The 25,280-nt window shown below is 38.7% G+C and overlaps 1 protein-coding gene across 3 annotated transcripts in view; it reads right to left on the bottom strand.

Annotated features, from left to right (window-relative positions):
• The window catches only part of LOC126243332 (inorganic pyrophosphatase), a 139,417-nt gene that overhangs the window by 43,485 nt on the left and 70,652 nt on the right, over nucleotides 1-25,280 (bottom strand). The window contains exons 1-6 of one of the 3 annotated variants that reach the window (XM_049948157.1): nucleotides 24,799-24,820; nucleotides 23,523-23,624; nucleotides 23,078-23,193; nucleotides 22,296-22,415; nucleotides 12,554-12,640; nucleotides 5,235-5,298 (exon numbers count right to left, since the gene is read on the bottom strand). In XM_049948157.1, the coding sequence (XP_049804114.1) occupies nucleotides 5,235-5,298; nucleotides 12,554-12,640; nucleotides 22,296-22,415; nucleotides 23,078-23,193; nucleotides 23,523-23,580 (445 nt within the window). In that variant the 5' untranslated portion in view covers nucleotides 23,581-23,624; nucleotides 24,799-24,820. Of the gene's footprint in view, nucleotides 1-5,234; nucleotides 5,299-12,553; nucleotides 12,641-22,295; nucleotides 22,416-23,077; nucleotides 23,194-23,522; nucleotides 23,716-24,798; nucleotides 24,821-25,280 lie in introns of those variants that run through there. The other 2 variants (XM_049948156.1, XM_049948155.1) reach the window with 2 other exon arrangements.

Here is a 25,280-nt window from a genome sequence, read left to right as displayed (position 1 = left end):
AGCAACCAAACTTCCACACAGGATTTGATGAACAATTCATAAGCCATTGCCTCTTAGATAGGAGGGACAAGGCACTGTCTTAACTGACTCACAGAACTTTTAACAATAGAGAACACTTCTGTGTTAAAAAACTATTCTGTAGGAAGCCAGTTTAATCAGGGCTGCAATTGGAAACTAAATGATGGTGTTTTAGGACTGTAAAAACAGGTACTGCAATTTCAACACATTTAAATATAGATGTATACTCTGTTTAATACAATTAAATAACACCTCTATTACTCATTTCTTATAATTTAATTATGTATTTTTCTTAGATTATGGTACACTAACTGGACTAAGTCAGTGATTGTCTAGAGTTGCAACCACTCTCATAATGATGAAGTTACTGATTTTTGGCACAGATGTGGCTAATCTGCAACTAGTAAAAAGCATTAGTGTTCCCATGGAACTGCACTTTCATACTGGTCTGGTAACTGATCAGAGATTAGATCAAGTTGGCAGTTTTCATGAAAACCCACTCCTGTGCAGTTAGGGAGGCAAGCGATCGAAGAATGTGCAATAACTGGAGACAGTACACCATATGACACCACAACCAGGAGTGTCATTACACCACTTCTGCCTGTTCTATTAGTAATTAAGTGTGCTTTGAACATTAAGTGGTTCTTTTCACTGTTGTGCGTGTGTGTTTATAGCTTTATTGTTTTGTATGCATTACAGAATGTGAGGGAGAATCAAGTCTTACAAGAAAAATCCTGAACCATGATCTACGTGTAATTTCTGTGAAAGAGTGAAACAGACAGCCAATCCATCCCACATAGGGCTTATGGAATAGTGGTCACAAAATTTCTTCTGTTCATGTAGAGGCAAATTAATTTTCAATAGTGTCATATGAATGCACTTTAAAGCCTATTTTACAAAAATAGGTTATTTTCCATTCCATAAACTGAAGTAGAATAATAATCAGACCCAACTTGTTACAAAGGTTCATTTATATGAAGCACATGCACGGATCATAAAATTGCATTATTTCCGAATAAATAAATAAGCACACTGCCCACAGCAACACAAAATGTCTATACTCTGAGCCAGACATTTTTCAGAGTTATTACACAATAATCGGTTACTACATAACTTCACATTTGCTGTTTATGTGAATGTATTTGTGAAGGTGTTTTTCGCCAAAATTAGTTCTTTGCAATTTCTTTTCGGCCAAGTTGTTTACACTTAACGGTCTAGTTTGTACAGTTTTATTTCAAATGATCACTTTCATTTCTCTTATTCATTCACTCTATCCTGACAGCAGTTACTTTAGTGACAGACAGGGCCTCAACGTGAGCTAATTTTATCACATATATTCTAATAATTGATCAACACATCTCAGTCACCCCACATGCACAATAAAACGTGATTTACACATGTGATAATTTATTCTCTAAAATATTTATTCGGTCTACTTTTAAATGAAGAGCCTTTGATTTTCTTTAGTTTTCTTTTCAAAATGTCAACTGAGATGTCAACAAAATGTCAACTGAGATCCAGATAATCAGAATCTATATACTGTTTGTCAGTATGCAGAGAGCGACATTGCTGCACCCCCCCCCCCCTCCCCAGCATCCCCTCCAGTGTAACCGTAGCACTGAGCCACCTTCAGACAAGCACGCCACTATGACGTAGTCATATTGTACATTGCCTTTAATAACTTCACTGAGCAGGAAGTATCATAATCCAACCCCACCCATCATCAATATATCAATACGTCCCTTACTTTATACTGCCCACAAAATCCAAGGGCGAGGAGTGTAATTGTCCACGAAGTTCCATTATAGTAGGCACTTCATGTTGTTGTTGTTGTTGTTGTTGTTGCTGTTGTGGTCTTCAGTCCTGAGACTGGTTTGATGCAGCTCTCCATGCTACTCTATCCTGTGCAAGCTTCTTCATCTCCCAGTACTTGCTGCAACCTACATCCTTCTGAATCTGCTTAGTGTATTCATCTCTTGGTCTCCCTCTACGATTTTTACCCTCCACGCTGCCATCCAATGCTAAATTTGTGATTCCTTGATGCCTCAAAACATGTCCTACCAACTGATCCCTTCTTCTAGTCAAGTTGTGCCACAAACTTCTCTTCTCCCCAATCCTATTCAATACCTCCTCATTAGTTACGTGATCTACCCACCTTATCTTCAGCATTCTTCTGTAGCACATTTCGAAAGCTTCTATTCTCTTCTTGTCCAAACTAGTTATTGTCCATGTTTCACTTCCATACATGGCTACACTCCATACAAATACTTTCAGAAACGAGTTCCTAACACTTAAGTCTATACTCCATGTTAATTTTTCTCTTCTTCAGAAACACTTTCCTTGCCATTGCCAGTCTACATTTTATATCCTCTCTACTTCGACCATCATCAGTTATTTTACTCCCTAAATAGCAAAACTCCTTTACTACTTTAAGTGTCTCATTTCCTAATTTAATTCCCTCAGCATCACCCGATTTAATTTGACTACATTCCATTATCCTCATTTTGCTTTTGTTGATGTTCATCTTATATCCTCCTTTCAAGACACTGTCCATTCCGTTCAACAGCTCTTCCAAGTCCTTTGCTGTCTCTGACAGAATTACAATGTCATCGGCGAACCTCAAAGTTTTTACTTCTTCTCCATGAATTTTAATACCTACTCCGAATTTTTCTTTTGTTTCCTTTACTGCTTGCTCAATATACAGATTGAATAACATCGGGGAGAGGCTACAACCCTGTCTTACTCCCTTCCCAACCGCTGCTTCCCTTTCATGTCCCTCGACTCTTATAACTGCCATCTGGTTTCTGTACAAATTGTAAATAGCCTTTCGCTCCCTGTATTTTACCCCTGCCACCTTCAGAATTTGAAAGAGTATTCCAGTTAACATTGTCAAAAGCTTTCTCTAAGTCTACAAATACTAGAAACGTAGGTTTGCCATTTCTTAATCTTTCTTCTAAGATAAGTCCAACATTTCTACGGAATCCAAACTGATCTTCCCCGAGGTCCGCTTCTACCAGTTTTTCCATTCGTCTGTAAAGAATTCACGTTAGTATTTTGCAGCTGTGACTTATTAAACTGATAGTTCGGTAATTTTCACATCTGTCAACACCTGCTTTCTTTGGGATTGGAATTATATTCTTCTTGAAGTCTGAGGGTATTTCGCCTGTATCATACATCTTGCTCACCAGATGGTAGAGTTTTGTCATGACTGGCTCTCCAAAGGCCATCAGTAGTTCTAATGGAATGTTGTCTACTCCCGGGGCCTTGTTTCGACTCAGGTCTTTCAGTGCTCTGTCAAACTCTTCACGCAGTATCTTATCTCCCATTTCGTCTTCATCTACATCCTCTTCCATTTCCATAATATTGTCCTCAAGTACATTGCCCTTGTATAAACCCTCTATATACTCCTTCCACCTTTCTGCCTTCCCTTCTTTGCTTAGAACTGGGTTGCCATCTGAGCTCTTGATATTCATACAAGTGGTTCTCTTCTCTCCAAAGGTCTCTTTAATTTTCCTGTAGGCAGTATCTATCTTACCCCTAGTGAGACAAGCCTCTACATCCTTACATTTGTCCTCTAGCCATCCCTGCTTAGCCATTTTGTGCTTCCTGTCGATCTCATTTTTGAGACGTTTGTATTCCTTTTTGCCTGCTTCATTTACTGCATTTTTATATTTTCTCCTTTCATCAATTAAATTCAATATTTATTCTGTTACCCAAGGATTTCTATTAGCCCTCGTCTTTTTACCTACTTGATCCTCTGCTGCCTTCACTACTTCATCCCTTAGAGCTACCCATTCTTCTACTGTATTTCTTTCCCCCATTCCTGTCAATTGTTCCCTTATGCTCTCCCTGAAACACTCTACAACCTCTGGTTCTTTCAGTTTATCCAGGTCCCATCTCCTTAAATTCCCACCTTTTTGCAGTTTCTTCAGTTTCAATCTGCAGTTCATAACCAATAGATTGTGGTCAGAATCCACATCTGCCCCTGGAAATGTCTTACAATTTAAAACCTGGTTCCTAAATCTCTGTCTTACCATTATATAATCCGATACCTTTTAGTATCTCCAGGATTCTTCCAGGTATACAACCTTCTTTTATGAATCTTGAACCAAGTGTTAGCTATGATTAAGTTATGCTCTGTGCAAAATTCTACAAGGCGGCTTCCTCTTTCATTTCTTCCCCCCAATCCATATTCACCTACTATGTTTCCTTCTCTCCCTTTTCCTACTGACGAATTCCAGTCACCCATGACTATTAAATTTTTGTCTCCCTTCACTACCTGAATAATTTCTTTTATCTCGTCATACATTTCATCAATTTCTTCATCATCTGCAGAGCTAGTTGGCATATAAACTTTTACTACTGTAGTAGGCATGGGCTTTGTGTCTATCTTGGCCACAATAACGCGTTCACTATGCTGTTTGTAGTAGCTAACCCGCACTCCTATTTTTTTATTTATTAATAAACCTATTCCTGCATTACCCCTATTTGATTTTGTATTTATAACCCTGTAATCACCAGACCAAAAGCCTTGTTCCTCCTGCCACCGAACTTCACTAATTCCCACTATATCTAACTTTAACCTACCCATTTCCCTTTTTAAATTTTCTAACCTACCTGCCCGATTCAGGGATCTGACATTCCACGCTCCGATCCGTAGAACGCCAGTTTTCTTTCTCCTGATAACGACGTCCTCCTGAGTAGTCCCCGCCCGGAGATCCGAATGGGGGACTATTTTACCTCCGGAATATTTTACCCAAGAGGACGCCATCATCATTTAATCATACAGTAAAGCTGCATGTCCTCGGGAAAAAATACGGCTGTAGTTTCCCCTTGCTTTCAGCCGTTCGCAGTACCAGCACAGCAAGGCCGTTTTGGTTAATGTTACAAGGCCAGATCAGTCAATCATCCAGACTGTTGCCCCTGCAACTACTGAAAAGGCTGCTGCCCCTCTTCAGGAACCACATGTTTGTCTGGCCTCTCAACAGATACCCCTCCGTTGTGGTTGCACCTACTGTATGGCCATCTGTATCGCTGAGGCACGCAAGCCTCCCCACCAACGGCAAGGTCCATGGTTCATGGGGGGAGGCACTTCATTGCAGAGTGAAAAGACGCGTTCTGTACAGAGGGTGTTATTTGGAGTTAATAGTGTCCAGTAAGTAAGGCAAAGTAGTCACAAGCACAGGAATTCAAGAAACTTTAATGTTTTTACTAACCTTCATCGATAAGTGCGATGGCACCCAGAACTTTCACTTGCAGCACTTCTCCTCTCTTTGCCACCTGCAAGTGAAAGGAATTGCAAACTGAAGGAAAATGGAAACTGGCTATTCAAAACATTACTTCAGTGTAACAAATGCATGTAGATATGAAGAACTCCTCAAAAGTTATTGAAGTTGGTGCTACATTCTCACATAATGGTATCTACACTCTTTCATAGCAACAAATATGGGTGCTCACAAGTATAGTTACTGCAGACTTCATCTTCACAGAACATGTTTAAATTTAACAGAGTTACAATCTGAACATTTCACACTGAGTATCCATTACTAAGTCTGTAAGATACATAATTTAAAATAAAGAAAAATTAAAATTGAAACCTCTGTTACTAGCATGACTAGCACCTTCTACACTAAGCTGTTTAGGTAATCTGGCACATCCACACACACTAAAAATGTTTACAAGATACACTGAGCAGTAGATCAGCACAAACAACTGACACAGCAGCCCAACTTTTAGATCCTTGTTCAAGTTCTCACATGCATGCACAAAGCAGATGTTTCAGCTCTTGCTTATGGAACTGTATCATTCAGTTACTCCACACTGAACAGTGTTCATTCCATTGTATTAGATCAATGAATTTTGAATGTATGTAACATTGTTATATTATGGCAGAAATAGGCATTAGCGTGTTATTCTACAGGTTCTCTAATTCTATACTTTTGTGTCGATCTATATTAAATGGAACTCTCTGAAACACTTGCCAATATTTGCAATTTGGCCAGTAAGTATTTACTGGAAACAATTCTTTGGTGCACTAGAAAATGACTGCCTCTTCAACTGACCTGCAAACTGCGGCGTAATGGGAATGGAGTACTGTCCTCTAAGTACAGTCAAATTGGACATCACAAAGTTTCATGTGATTCATTCTGCATAGCACTCTTCACTTCACCAATACATACAAGGAATTGAGCTGGAAGTACTATTAATGTACATACTGTATGTGAACATACAAGTTCAGCACCTGGCATAAAGTGAAACCTGAGCAGTTCAATATAGAAACAGCCAAAGTTGCTACTTGCATGCTGGAAATCCAATCCTTTAAAAATGAACGAGAATCACAGAAGGGAAGGATGCAGCCACAATCAGTGGGTACTGCAAATTTGCTATGGAATGACATTGCAATACCAAGCAGAAAGAATTTGAAGACTGACTATAAAACAGAAAAAAATTACTGATGAACGATTTACACAGGCTAGATTGTTCTGTACACCAAGAAGCACTTCATGCTGAATTAGCAGGCACATAGTACTTTACGAAACTGGTGTTATGAATAGTAAATTACGGCAGAGAATGCTGGTTAAGCCAAGAGGTGTGCCTGTAATGATTTTTTGAGTTAATATCCACTACTGTTGAGTTTCTGAAGGATAGCAGAAATAGCAAGCAGATTGTTAAAAATGGATTGCAGACCTCACTTCAAGTGGACTCTACTGCACACTAATCAGAGTAGGGCACTGCAAGGTGAGAAACATCTTATTTTTGATTTTGTGAGAATGTATTTAAAAAGCAAGACAAATTAGGGAAGTAGCAACTTCTGACACAAAAACATCAATTTCCTTGAGCTCGCTGGCATTATGGGAAATATGAACTTTGAATAATTCACTGCTGCACTCAAAGAATAATAGGAATAGTTTTCTAAACACCGCGGATACTGCCAGTTTTACAACTGTTTCTGAGCCGTTTTCGAGACAGGTTTGCCGTTTCTGCTGAAAGCACCCCTGTATACATGTTAAGCCAAAATCTTTAGAACACCTGCTTAATAGCTTATGTGTCCATCTTTGGAATGAAATATCACTGATTCTATGTATCAGGGATCTGTCAGTTTGTTGGTGGGCTTGTGGAGGTAAGCAGCACTGAAATCTACGCACAGGTCATCTAATTTGTGCAAATAACAGACTGCTGATTTGCATATGTTGTGATGGCATCCGAAAGCAACCAGGATGGGTTCCATATGATTCACATCAGGCACATTTGGTCACTGAGACATCAACATGATCTCACTATAATTCTCGTCAAACCAATGAAGCATGGCTCCAAGATATGGACAATTATACTGCTGAAAGACGACATTGCCATTGGGGAAAACATCAAGCACAAAGGGATGCAGGTGGTTCGCAGATGTCAGTGTGTCTTCGATTAATACCACAGTCCCTTGCAACTGCAGGAGAAAGTCTCCCACAGCATAATACTGCCCCCGTCAGCCTGCGTCCATGGAGTGCTGCACATTTCGAGCTGCTGTTCACCTCGATGATGGCATTTGTTGGTTGATTCAGGGGACATGACCAAACAGCAAGGTCGTTGGTCAATGGCATTTGTTGAGATGACTATCAAACTAGTGTAGAAGAACTCAGAGCTGACAAGTTTCTATTTATTGACAGTTGAATCCCAATGGTTGTGTGCACACTGCTATCTTAAATTATTATGTCTTTGGGTCAACATTTGAACATGTAGGTGTTATCTGCGGAGCTTCACGCTCAACACTATACAATGAACAGTATGCTCCGAAACACTTGTGCATGCACCAGCATTGTTCTCTTTAAGACAAGATGTCACCATCTACCTCACTTTACAGAGCAGACAAGTCTCATATCCCACATTTTGCGAAGAGTTGTGGACGTCCAACCATTTAGTGCCTAGGAGTTCTTTCACTGTCCTACCTCTTTTCATAGATGCTGGATAGCAGTATGCAAACATTTGACCAGCTTTGCCATTTTTGAGCTATTTGTTCACAGGCTCTGCATAATAAACTGCCCATTTTCAAAGTCACTTATTTCAATGGATTTCCCCATTTGAGCCCATATTTTCACTAAGGTTATCACCCACCTATGCCTTCTCTTACTTTTGTTACCTAATGTGCCCGTAATGCCACCAGGCAGCACCTAACTTTGCAATGGGCAGTGGTCATAATGTTTTGGCTTATCAGTGCACATGCAGATGGAACTGATTGATCTGCAACACAGTTCCTGTTTAAAATACAAATTCTTATGATAAAAACAGGGAAGAGCTTCCTGGTCTCCAAAATAAGGTTACAAACTTGTTGCAATGTATTAATCTATGTATCTGCGTGAAAGACTTTTGGTTATGGAACTAACTATCACAAGTATGTGGCAACTCAAACGACAAAAATATGTGGAATTGTCTGCACTTACCCGAATGCTAACCTTGTGTACCATATGTGAATTTTATTACGTCTTCAGTGCACTAAATGTTTTTGAATAATACTGAAATTTTTTTCAGACTGATTTACACTGTTAAGAAACAGGAAACAAAGCCAAATGCATGGCCCCAGAATAAAAAATCCCCAGCTTGTGACTAAGCCATGTCTCCACAATATTTTTTCCAGGAGTGATAGTTCTGCAAGTTTCGCAGGAGAGCTGTGAAGTTTGGGAGGTAGGAGGCGAGGTACTGACGGAAGTAAAGCTGTGAGGACAGGTCGTGAGTCATGCTTGGGTAGCTCAGTCGGTAGAGCACTTGCTTGTAAAACACAAAGGTCCTGAGTTCAAGTCTCAGTCTGGCACAGTTTCAATCTGCCAGGAAGTTTCACATGCGTGGCATTTAGTGTTCCTTGCACGACTGCACTGCCACTTAAATGCAGTGCTTTTGCTATTTCCCTGTTCCCACTCAGCGTGACAAGGGAGGGAGGGAGGGAGGGAGGGAGGGAGGGATGTGCAGAGGGTGAAAATCTGCACATAAGCGAAAGCATTGCATGTGTGCAGAATTCTTGGCCATCCCCGGTTTAGACCTTGTCAAATATTGATCTAATTACTACTGTGAGGTGGCACCAACATACAAAGAATTTGATAAAGATTTAATAGTAGTGCTCTTTGACACTGAGAAGGTATGTGATAGTGTGAAAATCAACATCTGGGACCCTTTAGGAAAGAGGAATTTGAATGCTGACTCTAAATAATGAAGAAAATATGAGTTGTGTAGAAGTAGGTCAGAAGACAGGCTTGTTTAAACAGAAAAATGGTCTGAACCAAGGGAGTGTACAATTCCTTCTACTTTCCATCACCATAATGGATGAGATTATGACAAGGGTGACAGTGCAAATAGGAAATGAAAATATGAAAGCAATGGTGGTGGTGGTAGTTTTTTAAGTAATAAAGAAGGCGAAAGGTTTCAAGTACTTGGGGAGGATAATAGAAGACAGCAGAATGGTAGGACAAGGAGGTAAGCCCATGGTTTCTTGCAGATTGCAGGAAGCCTGATATGGAGCAAGGAGGTATTGCCAAAACTTAAGCAAATGTTATGTCAACTGTTTTATTCTCCAACCTTCTCTCAAGTTTCCAAAACATGGGCAATGAAGATGACAGGTGAACAGGATACAGTCTTGCAAGATAAAATTTCATAGAAGTAGAATAGAATGTATCTAGTAAAGAAAGCAGCAGAGAAATAGTGAGAGAAGCCCAGGCAATATAGCATAGGAAAAAAAAACAGGATTAAAATGATATGGGCATGTTAGAAGAATGCAAGTTTTTGGGGTACCAAGACAGGCCCATGAAATGACAATAACAAGCCAGAGACTAGAAGAAGACAGAGACAAATGGATCGTTGGAGTGACGGAATGTGTGATGAGAGAAGACAGGGGAGATGAGAGAAACATGGGAAGACAGGGAAAGAGGAGATGATCATCATTTATGGTTTCTAACCCCTGGCAATCTGAAAGACAACACAATGACAAAAAAGTAGGACCAAGGATTTAGTGCACTTTACAGATTAGACCTCTCCTCAAGTCAGAAATGCTTATCACCCCCACAAGATCTACCAGTTGAAAGTCCCTTCATGGAGAGAGTAGGCTTCAACCTTTATATGGCCAATAAAAGGAATTCACACATCCTAAACCCATCCCAAACTTTAAACACTCAGAAGTTTAATGTTTATCATGAACAAGCAACAGCAAATAATTTCTAATAACTATTGGACCATCATGTCTGTCTAATAATTGAAGGGAAAAGTAATGTACAAATTTTACAAATTTTGTAGTAAAAAAATTTTATAAGTTAATAACACTGTATTATTCAACTTACAAAGAATGAGCAGCGAAAGCTACAAATCATACCTAAATCATATCATTTGATTACCGTGGTAAGTAGTGCTCTGACAGACGTTACTGCAAGTGGGCAGCTACAATGACGTAGGAAACCCATATGTTCGTACATATGTAGTATTAAGAGATCTTACCTGATGTCATAAAACAAATAGGATATTCCAAGAGCATCAGAATTTCTTACACCATACTAAAATGCATAATTCGTCAAAGTGCACATTCATATGTCCAGATTCGCAATGAAATAGGTCCCATCCTGATAAGATTTCAATGCGTTTTCAAGATGTAATTTTTTTGGAGTACCAGTACTGTATTGCTCATGTTTGGTTCTTTATTATAGTATAATGCCATACGTGCCAGAAGACAAAAATGTTCACTTGAAATTCAGTGAACAGTTTAAACTAGCAAATAGTGAGGAATAAAACACTTCGTTCCTAATGAATTTACTGTCTCTTGGGGAAGATTAGTAAAAGCCACATTTATTTACAAACTGACAAAAATAACTCCATTGTACTGCAAGGAGATTGTCAAAAATGCGGAAACAAAATAAAAATCAGAAAATAAACTAATAACATGTTAGCCTTCTGTAATTACGTGAATGTATTTTTATTCACTTGATAGCTTCCAACCTCAGAAATCTGTTTTGCTTTCATTTGATGTGAGAAGTGTAATAGCAAAATCACTAAACGTAAACATGGCTTACGTGGAGACTAATCCCTTCCCCTCCACAACCCAGACTGCTATGTGCATGTGGCATTCTGGCAGCTCGAGCACACCACGAAAATTTTTCCCGGATAGCATCTGGCTTCTTGTTGCTACTGCTGATACAGCTAATAGCCACACTTCAAATAGCTGGAAGCAGGAGAAGGTACACCCATATGCAACTTAACTGCACATGCGCATGAGCAACAGCTCAGAACAACTTGACATCACGCTCATCGGTAGCAATTTATTGTTATTAAGTATTCCAGTAGCAGTCTTAACGCTTTTAACACATTTTGCTGTTTAACAGTTCTTACCCTTCAAAATGCCAAAAATGTAACTGAAGGCTAAACCACTGAAACCTACCTGGAATTCTAAAAATTTGAGGTTTTTCCTAGTTTCCTTCTAGATGAAAAAAATTCTTCGGTTTTTCCCAGATTTCCTGTATGTCCTGCGGCATATACAAACTGTTAAATGTATAGGTCTGAGTGTGTGAGTGATCTCTTCATGGCGAGGGTGAGTAGAAATCAATGTCTTTATAATAATAAAATGGTGTATGGCACTATGTATGGAATACAACTGACAAAATTATTCTCAATGATCGAAAGCATTATGGCAGTTTCAGCCACCGTTGTGCTTTTAATCTGTGCACTATATGCAAAACTGCTCACACAGAACAGCATTTAATTTAATCCTGTATTAATGAATAACATAAGGAACATAGTTATTATAGAAAAGATTTTATCATGACATACTTCATAGGCTGAATGAAGCTAGTCTCCGTCTTAAGATATCAAAACAAATATGAGTGTCTACAAAAGGTTTCACGTCATGTCAGTGCAATAGAATCTCTATGAATTTCAAGTGGCATTAGGTCAGTGTGAATATAACGTTTCAGAAAGCCTTCTGTCTTGTGGCAAAGCTGCTTGTGCTCACACTGCAATTTTATGTTGCAAGAAAAGTTGATGTTTTATTTTAACAAGGGTAGGCTTTAAAATCCAAAAGTTAAATAAAAAAAACACACTGGTAGTGGGTTAACAGTCAAATTATCGCAAATCTGTACTTTTTCACAGCACTCTACAAGCTTAGCAGTGCAAGTTCAACATAAATGAAACATCTATTGCTGATTTGCTTCTTTATGTTTGAACATTTACTTCGCATTACAATATACCACACCACTTTTCATCATGAATGCTGAAGCATGCACGGAGTTGTGAATGTTCATTATGGTTCTGCTGTCCCGAACTTGAGTCTCTTTAGCACTGAGGCTATGACGAGCCACAGTCTTATCTACAAAAATTTAATGCTAAACATGAAAAAATGTGATGCATAAATTACATTTCATGTGAATATGAAGAGCTGAAACAGTATTCTAATGGGACAACCTATATTTAAGTTTAATCTCTGATTTGAAAATTAATAGTGATGCTGAACACAGGAAATATAGTTACTGAAATATTAAAAATTGTCTGCAATGTATCTAAGCACTACACAGCAGTTACTCACCCTATAACCTATTTCTAGAACATCTATTGGGTCATTATCTCCTTTACAGCCAGTAGATTCATCTAGGACTTCTGGATTTTCCCATGTCTGAAAACAAAAATCAGAAGGTGTAATAACACAATGTTCCACATGTCAGTGTAGCAGTATAGATTATTATTATTGTAGTATGTCATTAGTGAAAAAAATTGCTATTCATGACAGAAGCATTCACATAATTTTTCTGTGTGTGTGTGTGTGTGTGTGTTATCAACTGATTTAGAAGGCTACTTTTACATTTCATTTAATTGCTAACTGAGAAACCCGGCATTACACAGGTATTTAGAGTTGTGGTCGAGACTTGGTAAGCATGGATTTTATTTTTGACTCAAAGCTTCTTTGTATACAACATTTCATGCAGTACAATTGAGGACATGAACGAAGAGCTAGTTTGCTTCACAAACATGGGGGAGAGCTATTTAAAGCTGGCTGTGCAAAAAGTAACTGACACTAAGGTTCACATCCACAACATGCAGCCTGGTGCTTTATTTATCCTCATGAATTTAAGTTTACCAGGTATTGTACATGTTTAAAGTGAAATAATGAATTGTTAGAAAGAAACAGGACTTGTACTATAAAATATCTAATACCTGGGCCACTTCCTGTCAAAATTTCCACTTCTATGATGATATGTTGGAAAAGTAAGGCTCTGTGAGTGAAGAAATCTGATGAGCGAGATAATGCATGACACTCTTGATAAGATTTATGTCATGCCTTACTTTCAGACAGTGTTTCCAAAAAGTTACTTGAAGCCTGACTTTTCTCAATTCACAGCAAGTCTCACCTCAATATCTTCACTGGATTCATCAGAGGGCAACATCTTCAGTATTTTTTCTATGCCGGTGCATTCAGAAAGACTACTATTTTCTAGGCATTTTTATTCATAAACAAAACGAAATCAAACTGTAATGAATAGCTACCAAATCACAAAGCTAACTTAATAAATTCTTTTTCCTAGCAAAGAATATAAATAAAGAATCAAAGGAACCAAGGCAATGTCAAGTTTTTACAACAAAGCAAAAATTAGTAAAGCTGTGTGTCCTAGCCAAGTAAATTCATTTTTATAAAGTTAAGATTTGTGGCACTTTTTTCTGCCACTGACATGAACTTCTGAAAATGCATCTGACACTGAGTTAAGAAATTAACATTGCCATCCATTGGTCCTCTGGTGTATTATGCCTTTATGATTAAACATCCGAGCTACTAAGCTGAGGAGAGAATTTCCAGTGAAACTTCAAGTTATATTTTTTCCCATTGTCCTATTCTGATGAAATAAAGCCTGCACATTACTCCAAGCTACACTAACAACCTGTAAAAACCCTATGAAGATTTGTCTAGTAGTTTTGGAGATTAACTTGTTCGGACAGATAACGGTTTTACAGTTTTATTAGTAGGATAGATGACTATTAGCAAACTCCCACATGAGCTGCCACTTAAGAACTGAGGAAACCTGTTTGTCAGACACACCGGGGAGGCTTTCTGATCAGCCTCCGAGGACGTCTTTTGCTGCCTGCCACGCCTTTGAACGATCTCCCAATCAACCACAGGCGAGGGCTCAGCCCCACTGCGGGCAGCAACCGGGGCAACCACAGCAGCAGACCGACCTGGGGACAGACGGGACGAGGTAGACATCCCTGTAATACCCAAGTTCGGCTCCTCACAGTGGTGCCCATTGGCAACAGCCTCAAGCTGCGCGACCGAAGTCAGCGCCGCTTGCAGCTGTGAGCGAAGGGATGCCAACTCAGCCCTCATCCGAACACAGCAATCCCAGTCCCTGTCCATTCTAATCTAGTCGCAGATAGGCACAACAAAACAACTCTCACAATTTTAGCTTTCATCCGTTAAGGCCCTCGTGAACAACAAACAAGGCCTTAATGGCCAAAATCTATAATTGTGAGTCTTTTTGTTGTGCCTATCTGTGGCTCAGCATCTCCACTGTATGATGAGTGGCAACTTTCCTTCTCACAAAATTGTCACATGGGGATGTCTGACAACTGCCGATATTTCGAAAGGTGCACAGCCTGTCATTTTCAAGGTGTGCATGCACAGAATCAAGCAAAAACTTCAGTCTTGTTTGACATTCATGCTCAATACACCAGGCCTTCACGGTCCTCATGGTCTGATGAATACGACATGCAGTAACTCCAAGGGATACAATAGGCATCCACCTCACACAAACCAAGGTATTCCTGTACATTCCTAGAAGGTCCCTAAACTTTGACAATGATTGAAAAGCACATTTTTTATAAAATTTTCACAGAATATGATCATTCCAGTTGCAAATAATGCCTGCTTACGATAAAGTACCACAAACTCTGGTGTCCTATTATCATCACTCATGATTCATGGTTGGTCAATAATATAATGTACATCTCATCTATCTAAATAACAACCATTCTAAGGAAAAACTGTCCAACTCCGCTGACAGTTTCTGGGTTTGAGATGATGTGCCACCACTCTTAACCCTCCAGCAGGCGCGTCAACTTTCATAACGCCACTAGTCGCGCTGTATCTCGTGGATACACGCGACGATTTTTGTGGTTTTTTGTTTCTTTACAGGTTCTTTTTCTTTTGTTTTTGTTTTAAATTGCAGTTACCTTTATTGTTACAGATTTTACAAATACGGAAGTGAACATCAGGCTCATTACACTTTCAAATTAACAGAAATGTTTGGCATTTTGTAATGGAGAAGAACATGAAATTCTTTTAAAAATTGATTTTATTATAGATACAAATAAATTATTGAACTAATCAAAGCATGTCTCTTATTACTGATTGCCCTCTACATAAAGACATTGTTCACAAATTATTTTTGCGTGCTTTTGCAAACAAAGATGTGTACCGCGTTTTTCAGCGTGTATACTTGCTGAGACAAGTCTTTTTTGTCTCCCTGTAGCATGACTGGCACCTTTTCCTTTTCTTGTTTTCTGATTCCAAGGATTGTTCAGCATTTTCTTATTCTTTTCCTTTAGGTTTGTACTTTACTAGCATTGACTTTATATCATCAGGTAGAGTCATAATAAGAGCTCTTCTTTTGAGATGATCTTGCAGTAGAGTCAGAGCCAAAGTTTTGAGGTACTCGCGCCGATTTGAATATTTATTCTTGTTGCACAAGAAAATTACTCTTGAGTTGATGCCTGCAATGTTCAACAGGTGGAAAAAAATCACCATAGGCCATCTTCTTGTTGACCTAGTTACAATGTAGGTTGCACAGAGTTTGTCAACTACTACATCTCCAGATTTGGTGTCATTGTAATGTAGAATAATTGCTGGTTTTTTTCTCTAAATCTTCCGAAACCTCACTTGACGATACATGCATACTCTAAAGGAGGATTACAGTTTTCCCTTTTTTCGGGAGATACGACACAAGGGTTTCATTCTTGCTGTAGCCAAATACGCTATCATATTGCTGTCTACTTTTTGGTGCTACGAAATTCGATGGCAGTTCCTTCTTGTTTTTCTAATTGTGCCTACAAACGACAGTCTCCTTTTATGCAGTTCTCTTACTAACTCCAAACCAGTGAACCAGTTATCTGCTGTAATATTTCTACACGTCCCATATATTGGTTCAGCAAGTCTCAGAACAACTACTTTGGCACGGTTGTTATTCTGAAAGGGTCCTTCTGGTTGTAATCCACAATATATTTCCATGTTGTAAGTATAATAAAGCTTGGCATCACATAGGCAGAAAATTTTTATGCCATATTTCGATGGTTTGGATGGTATGAACTGACGAAATCCACACCGGCCTCGAAATGCTGGTAGCTGCTCATCAACTGTGACGTTCTGACCGAGGGAGTAATGTGTCTTGCAGTTATTCAAACACATGGTGAACATTTCCCTCACGGCTGCTAAGTTGTCTGTCTTGCGCTGTTCTTGTCTTGTGGCTCCATCATCAAAACGAACACATCTTATTAGGAACAGGAAACGTTTTTCGGACATGGTCGTTCTAAAAATATTCAGACCAAGGTCATCTGCTGTCCAGAAGTCATGAACATTCTGTTGCCCACCACGGAACACACCAGCAAGGTATAACAAGCCAAGAAAGGCTTTTATTTCTATTGCGTCTGTGTCCGTGCAGTCATCTTGCGAGCAAAGTTTCCTTTTAGATCAGCTATACGCCTGTTAGTGCTGACCACAATTAGATCTAGGATATCATTACTGATGAATAGGCTCCAGCAGTCAATTTCAGTTACCATTTTCTTTGCGTCTCCAACTACCCCAGGCAGTTTGGTTAGTATATTATGAGGCCGTGTCTGTGTTGCTTTCCAAGGCACTTTCCTCCATTTCGTTCCATCCTTACCTAAAATAAAAAAATAAGTACATTACACCATTATTAGATATTATTATTACATCTGAAAGCATATTTATTGTCTTTTCTACTCACCAAAATAGTAATGTTCATCAGTTTCCTGCGCTTCATTATTTTCTTCATCAAATTCATGATCTGTGTCTGAGTCTACAGATCGTGTTTCGAGTATATCTTCGGTTTCTGGATCAGTTTCTGCAAGATCATCTTCATCTTCAATGGCTACCTCGTCGTCGAGAAGAAGGCGATGTACTCCTTCCAAATCCTTAGGATTTTCTAGATCATATCGTTTACTTATTTTGAAAGAGAGTACACGTAGCTACAACGAAACGTTGCTTCATTTAGAAGACAACAACGCAACTGCTGACTTGCGTACCCTGCAGTCATTAGCGGCGACAAAGCGTTACGCGAGTAGGCGCGCTGTATCTGAGAGATACAGGCAGTACACCTTACCACACCTGACTCATTTATGACCTTGTCAGTATCGGGATAAGACTGAAATTCCTGTGAAGCAATAAGAAAGGTATGACACAGGATGTCGTGGGCCAGCAAACCGTTACCACTGTTCATTGCGGTAATATTAGAGGAAAACTAGGCCATGTATCTCACAGATACATGCGCGACTGTCGGAGGGTTAACAATCCCAAAAACAATTTTTACAAATTCTAGCAAGTCAACACTTTGCAGCATGAACTGCTATGGCCACCCACTGCTATTTTTGTGTATTTCTTCTTTGTTCATCCAGTACTATATTACTCCAGTCACAATCTGCATTCTCAGTATTATCAATTCTGTCCTCTTTAAAACTTTATTACTATGTATCACCTTATCTTTCCTCATTACATCTTCACCATTTATCCATAAATTTCTCAAGATTTCCCTGCCTTTCATTCATTTCCATTTGCAATTCATGATTCTGTTTAGGTTCCAGTTAAATTTTTGTCTTCAGCAGGTGCAAGTACTCATTACAAATACTTTTAGCAAAGAATGTCCTCTTAATTAGATTTAAGTTCTGGTAAAACCAGTGTCAAATTCTTTGTTTCACAAGTAAGGAATGAGTAATGGGTCATCACTACCGTCATTGGAGATTAAGCAATAGCTCAGCTTTCAGAAGAAATCTGGGAGGATACAACTTACAAAATCGCTATCTGAGGGGTCTTTGCAGTATTCGCCTTAGTTGGTTTAGATAACCTATATAACATATGATAGCCAGACTGGAGTTTGATTCCTCTAACGAAACAGAGCTTTAAGCTGAACACTATCATCTCATTCTGCTGTCTCATAAGACATCAAAAATTAGCAAATTAAACATTTTCCTACATAAGATCATATTTATTTGAAGGAAAGTATTACATCAACTGAAAATTACTTATTACATGCCACAACTCACAATATGTGAAGTGAACAAACTTTCAAGGTGATGCTCAATATGATAAGTTTTCCTTTTATAATTTACCAATGATTATTTCATATTTTGATACTGTTGTCATTAGAGATGAGACAGAGCAATAGGTAGTGATGACGTTCTGGAAGCATACCTAAAAATGGTAGTGTGTTCAGCGTGATGTATTGAAAGGGCTTAGATCAAGATGGTCAGGAAAATGATTTGAACCACAGGTATCTCAAACTAAATCCAGATTTAACTACTGCAGGACATAACTGTGTCTGAAGTTTCATTACGAGGCACTGATCACTGGGTTCATAATTAAACATTTTCAGATCAACTTCCCATTTATTTCTAACATGGAAAGAAGTCTAATCAAGAAGAAACTTGCCAGTTTGGAAGAAAGAAGAACAGCAATACTACATACACCTCAGTATTACAGCAATTATTTTGTGAAGAGAGAGCTTTATTTTGTGACACAGACATAACTTCATTTTGACTGTTGCTGATAGCTTTCTTATTATTAGTAAAAACTATGTTTATGATGTAGTCATTCTTCTATTGAATTTCCTAAAACAGCTCCATTCTGTGAAGTTTTCCCTTGATGGACAACATGTGACTAGCTTTTTCTCAGTCTTCAGAGGGGACTATTGCTGTAAGTTTTTTTGATGAGAGATTCACCTGCAGAGTTTCCAGAATGAATTTTCACTCTATGGCACGTATGCATTGCTCCGAAACTTCCTGGCAGATTAAAGCTGTATGCCAGACTGTGACTCCAACTTGGGACTTTTGTCTTTCACAAGCAAATGCTTTACTGACAGCTATCCAATCACGACTCTAAAATCATCCTCTTGTCACTGTAGTAACCTTTTTTCCAAGAGTAGTAGAATTGCAAGGTATGCAGGAGAACTGTGAAGCTTGGAAGGTACAAGATGAGGTACTGGCACAAATAATGCTGTGAGGGTGGGTTTGGAGTTGTTCTTGGATAGCTCAGTATGTGCCTGCAAGAGACAACCGTCCCAGGTTTGAGTCCAGGACTGGTGTGGAGTTTCAACCAGCCAAGAAGTTAGCATGCACAGTAATATTTTTATTATTGTAGCAACAGAACCTTTTATTTTGAGCCATATTCTGTTGTGTTGAAATGGTTGTGGTAAGGTGACAATCTAATGAATATGCCTATATGGTTTTGCCAGCTCTTCTTTTTCGCACATGGTTAAGCATGGTTTATGGTGGGATCCTAGTTCTAGGAGCTAAGTTTTTAAATTCATCACTTACTTGGACATTACGACACTATTCATCTCCTCCTTTCTGTGCCACTGTGCACATCTTGTGAATAACAGTTTTTAGGAGCGTTACCAAGAACTGTTGATAGTGTAGGCATGTAACACCCAAACCATTTTTGTTAACCAACCCAGTACGTCAATCCCCTGGTCAAGATAACAAAGGCAAACTTTTCCACTGAACAACATTTGAGGAAATTGCTTTTGATGCTGTTCTGTATCACACAATACACAACAGTCGTTACAGATAAAATACTGACCCTGGAACTCTTAAATGGAAACAAGACCTCAGTGCACAACAGTGCCACAGGACAGCAAGCTGCATGATGCAAAGAGCAAATGGTTACTGCTGTTGTGGCGGTGAAGGTCTGGCAATTGCAGATGGCTGCTGCGGCCTCTAGTCCAAGCTGTTCCCCTTTGTGCACCTCACCTCATTACGTTCTCCATTGCTGTCAACAAGTCTTTTTCAACAGCCTATATGATGTGAATATTTATGAATTATCAAACTGAGTACCGGAGCAGAAAGTTATTATACTGTCCTCAAAATCACAATTACTGCTCAACTGCAACAGTTTTTTGCACACAGTACAAAAATCAAATACAAATTTTACTCAGCTCAACCCCAACAAGGACTGGAAGGTTGGAACAAGAAAATAACTCCTTTAGTGACAAATTATTACAAAAATGTAATTGTGGACTTCAGTACTCACAAGGGTAACTCCCCATCGCAACACCTCAGGTTTAGGGCAAGATGTCCCAGTGGGAAGCCCATAAAAATGGAACACACATCAAGTATGAAAACAGTTAGGTGAGCTGAAATGTGAAAAAAAACAGGCAAAATATAAACAGTGAATGGTCCAAGCTCAAAATATGCAACAGAGGAAATCTGAATAGCCATGGCATTGTGGTTATGTGGTCACTTTGTTGGACTGCGAAGGAAATCTGTTCGTATCTGCCTTATTACTCTTTTCTCAAAATTATGAGCTGTCCATCATTGACATGTGTGTTCACTGTATTCAAATTTGTGTGTGTACGCTGTGGTGCAACATCTGTTTGCAACAGTGAGATTTAAGGAAGGGACCACGAGCTGTACTTACCTCCATTTGTTCCACACAAGTAACACTTGAGTTTTGCATTCTGTTTTGGAGGTTTTGACTAATTCCTTTGTTGTAACGTAGTTTACACCTGTTTATTTGATGTTTTCATTTCTGTGGGACAGGTATGCTGCTTCTTGCCTGCTCTCACTATACAATACGTTTACTTGCAATGGTAACATTCTTACTACATGACATATTTTATACTGAATGTACAGTATGACATTTCCAAGACAATAGTAGCAGAACAGTCCCATCAATGACTGCACCGACGGTTCATAAAATAGTGACAAAAACCTGGGCACGAGGGACATTGAACCCAGACTTCCACTCTGTAGTACAACACCGTGACCATACAACAATGACACCATTATTCTTGCAATGTGGTCGATGTTGCAGATCTTTAGCTTTGACAGTTCACTGTTTATATTTTGCTTCTTTTATCATGTTTCGGTACATCTGCCAGTTTTCATGCTTGATGCGTGTTCAGTTTTTGACTATTCAACGGGTCATTTTACAAATAAATTTGGGGGAGGGGGGGGGGCAATGGGGTGTTTCCCTGGTCAGAAACACAGTATACTGAATCTCAGTGGATGTGCAAATTTCAGACCATAAGCTATTTATTGAGCTGGAGAGGTCACTTTCCAGCTAATTCAGGTTTCTGTGGTCTCTGAATAACTCCAGCAAATTCTGTCAGTTCTGGTATCTTTAACAATGCCACAGTTAAATCATTCATCTGAGCTGTATCCATATTCTGGTGATAGAGATACATTTCATTTAAATGCAATATAACGAAATTAGTGTATTGCAGAGACCATGTAAATCATAACACAGAAGGTGTAAGTGCATGTACAGAGTCTGCAGCTTATGCTAGTGTTTTCTGCTGTTGGCATAGGTTGAGATGTGAATAACTGAAGGCACGAGTCCGATGTGGGCAGCAAATCACACTGTTTGTAATTTCTCACGATTAGTAAATAAAGTTAGCTGGTATTTTGTATCACTTGCAATAATCTACACTAAATCACAACTCTGAAGAGCTTGAAATATTTAGAAAGAACAGTCAAATATTTGTGGTAACAGATTATATGACTGGGTGAGTAAATGGCTAGCATATACTAGTACCTGAATGGCCATAACCAACAAAACTGCCAATAGCCGCATGCAACGAATGAGATGTGAACACTATAAATGCACTTAAGCCACCCCAAACATTCAGTTGCTATGAAGATTCTCAGCGATGGAATAGGAGTAGTTGCCCAACAAAGTAATTCAGTACCACGCAGAAAAATAAAGTTTTACTTTATAATCCAGCAGATTCCCTTTATTTAGAACTAGTCATGCAAGAGAGCAAATGGACTTCAAACTGACTATCAGCTTTGACCAGTAACAATACATTATGGCAGCATGTATAAAGTTACGGCAATTTAATCATTCACAGTCAACTGACCTACGACATAAGTTCCTCTGTTACGATTACTGAATGGCCTTAAGCAGCAATTCAGAAACAGCATACTAAGGTTACATATGACTTACTGATATTTGCAACTATGGTGTCACTGAAAGTTGATGGCCAGTTTCAGTACCACCTCATTATTGTGTGTAGCTTCTTTGTGTGTTAAGGCATGAATGGAAGAATTACCTGTGGAAGTGCACCATAATTCCATATATAACCATGGTGGGGGAAACAGTTCGCCACATATCTGAGTTTTCCTTTCTTTACATCTTGCTTAATAGGGTTCAGAACTTCCTTCAGATTGATCTACAAAAATAAGAATTTTGTTTATACATTCAAATCTTGTCAGTCACAAAATAGAGAATTGTGTGTCACTTGAAGCTACTAGCAAAATGGCTCTGAGCACTATGCGACTTAACTTCTGAGGTCATCAGTCGCCTAGAACTTAGAACTAATAAAACCTAACTAACCTAAGGACATCACATACATCCATGCCCGAAGCAGGATTCGAACCTGCGATCGTAGCGGTCGCTCGGTTCCAGACTGTAGCGCCTAGAACCGCACGGCCACTCCAGCCGGCAAACTACTAGCAAGTAACATGTTTAAGAACTTATTACCCTTAATTACAGCCCATCAATGCCACTGTTAAACGTTTTATTATTAAATAGCTGTCTAATTTATTAGTTTACATACTACAAGTATTTAATGGAGAGCAAAGCTATTCTGAGGTACTTCACAAACACCAACGAAATTTAGTATATTTTGACAAGCCTCTGGATATAGAGTTAACATTTTGTGTCCTTCCAACTCTGCTAGTTTATTACTCTAAGATTACATCTGAAATTTTAACAAAAACTTAACTAAGGATTAGCACTGTATTCTGCAAACATGTATCCACACGGTATAGCTGCTGTATTAAAGTCACTCTTTAGTTAGATATATATGTAACTTGGCACAGAAATAATTACCTCCATTTTCGCGTTTGTCCACCTCGGAACTTCCACAACCATGTTGAATATTTTGTTACCGGCATCGGCATAAAGAGGAATGTCATGCAACGGAGAAATAGGGCCTTTCTCATTTTCTGCAAAACAATTTACAACTTTAGTATAGCATTACGGTTTTTATACTTCACTACATTACACTAATAACAGTCACATTAGTGCACCAGTCTTTAATGTGAATATTAAAACGGCAATAGAGCAATGTATACACCTTCATTGTGTTACTAAATATTAATAGTAAGTCGATATTTTCAGAGCAGAACTTCACGAGCTCTGTCATGTCCTTCATCTGAGTACACATGGCCTTGAACTATATATTTTATCAGAATGTACATATTGGTCTACTTGTCACGACCGGGTTCCATATGATAACACTTATCCCGTATGACCAAGCAACGTTAATACTTACTGAAATATATCCTATATTCCAAGCTGTTTGGAGCTCCTCGTTCTACTGTAGAATACATTTTACTTCTCAACGAATTTACAAGTACACCAGCCACAGCACCACCTGCGGACAAATGAACACACCGCTGTTTAACACAGTCTGCTAACACGTGCGTAACAGTTCTGAGCATCCTGCCATCTAGTGGCACTATCTTGCTTCACAAGGTCGACCGACAGCTGTAACATCGACCGACCAATGGGAATTGATTCCTTATCTTCTTGTCAGTAGTTGCATACAATTTAGCATCTCAAATTGATCTGTCGAACCTGATTACTAGAGTTAGAAACAAACGATATTTTATCACGACAACAGGTTTACCCACGAGAAAACGAGTGTTATCCTTAATGTGACGTGTATCTTTTCCGAGAAGTATAGTTGCGACTGATGCTGCATGAAAGGCGTCTCACTCAAATATCATTACAGTCTTTGTTTTTCTGTTCTACTCCTTCCGGCAGCTTATTTAATTCTTTAAAGTAATGTAAGCATCCTACGACGGCCTTAATTTTTAATGCAGTATTTTACTTTCACCACTATGAGGATTTGGAATCCAATCGTGATGCTCTGTAACTCACGACGGAACATGCAGGAGAGTTTTTGAATCAACATCAGGGTACCACATGGAACTGTTAAAAAGCAGTAACGACGCGGAATTCCATTAAGCCATTACTCACACCTCTCATAGTTTCTAGTTCGACTTAGAGAATATTATCGCGAAAAACTTCCATTCCCTGCAGGTAAATCTAAAGTTCATTTAACTATGATTTTTACTATGATAATGGGAAGTTAATGGACTCACAGTTGTTGTTACCTGGTCCACAAACTGTCACTGTGATTGTCAAATGAATTTAATTATTATTCACGTAACGTAATGGGATTTTGTATGTTTCAATGGCCCTATTACAAATAATAACAATTATGTGTAAATTTACGCCAGTTTACATTTCTGCGGCTTAAATGAAAACGGAAGTCATTCTTTTTGCACACTAATATTGTAAGTACATAATATTTCATTATATCTGCGTACTTAGATAGTGATAATTCTTCAATTAAAAAAGTATTGTTTAAGTGTTAATATAGTACAGTAATTATTTATATCCTTCACGCCATCGTGTACAGATGTTGACCATACTAAACGTAATCAGCGAGAAAACTATTGCAAGTCTACTAGAAAAAAGATCTTATGTCATTATAAATGACTTTACCAAACAAATTGTAAAACATTTTCTCTCAACAATACCTAGTTTTACTAAAATCGGCTAGATCTCACCGGAAAGCACGGCTCCTTGTCACACTTACTAAATCGGGAAGACGGAACGGTGTCAGAGAATAGCAGTGTTATCAGTGAGATAAAATTGTTGCAGCGATAAAATCTTCGTGATGACCCAGTACGTAAATGACACTCTGGTCAATGTCATTCTTATCGTCGTCTGGATCGTACTTAACTATCACGCAGTAAGCTATGTGACACTGGTGCGTGAACTTTTCTCTTTTTGCGATTTATAGGCAGAGGTCTAAATCTTGTTCCTCTCTTGATACTCGTTTGAGAATAATCAATATATTGCCACATTAATAAAACGTTAACCAAGTGGACAACCTACAGTGAAACGGAGATCATAGCTGCAGGAGCAGACAGATGGGTTTATAATTTATGTACCGTGAGGAATTTTCACAGAATATGGTCACATATGACTAATTTTGATAAACGTAAATGGAAGATGT

The sequence above is a fragment of the Schistocerca nitens genome, chromosome 1, assembly GCF_023898315.1.
Source record: "Schistocerca nitens isolate TAMUIC-IGC-003100 chromosome 1, iqSchNite1.1, whole genome shotgun sequence".
In the NCBI taxonomy this organism is placed as follows: Eukaryota; Metazoa; Arthropoda; class Insecta; order Orthoptera; family Acrididae; genus Schistocerca; species Schistocerca nitens.
The sequence above is the reverse complement of the archived record's forward strand: the minus strand, read 5'-3'. Positions and strand labels throughout refer to the sequence as shown.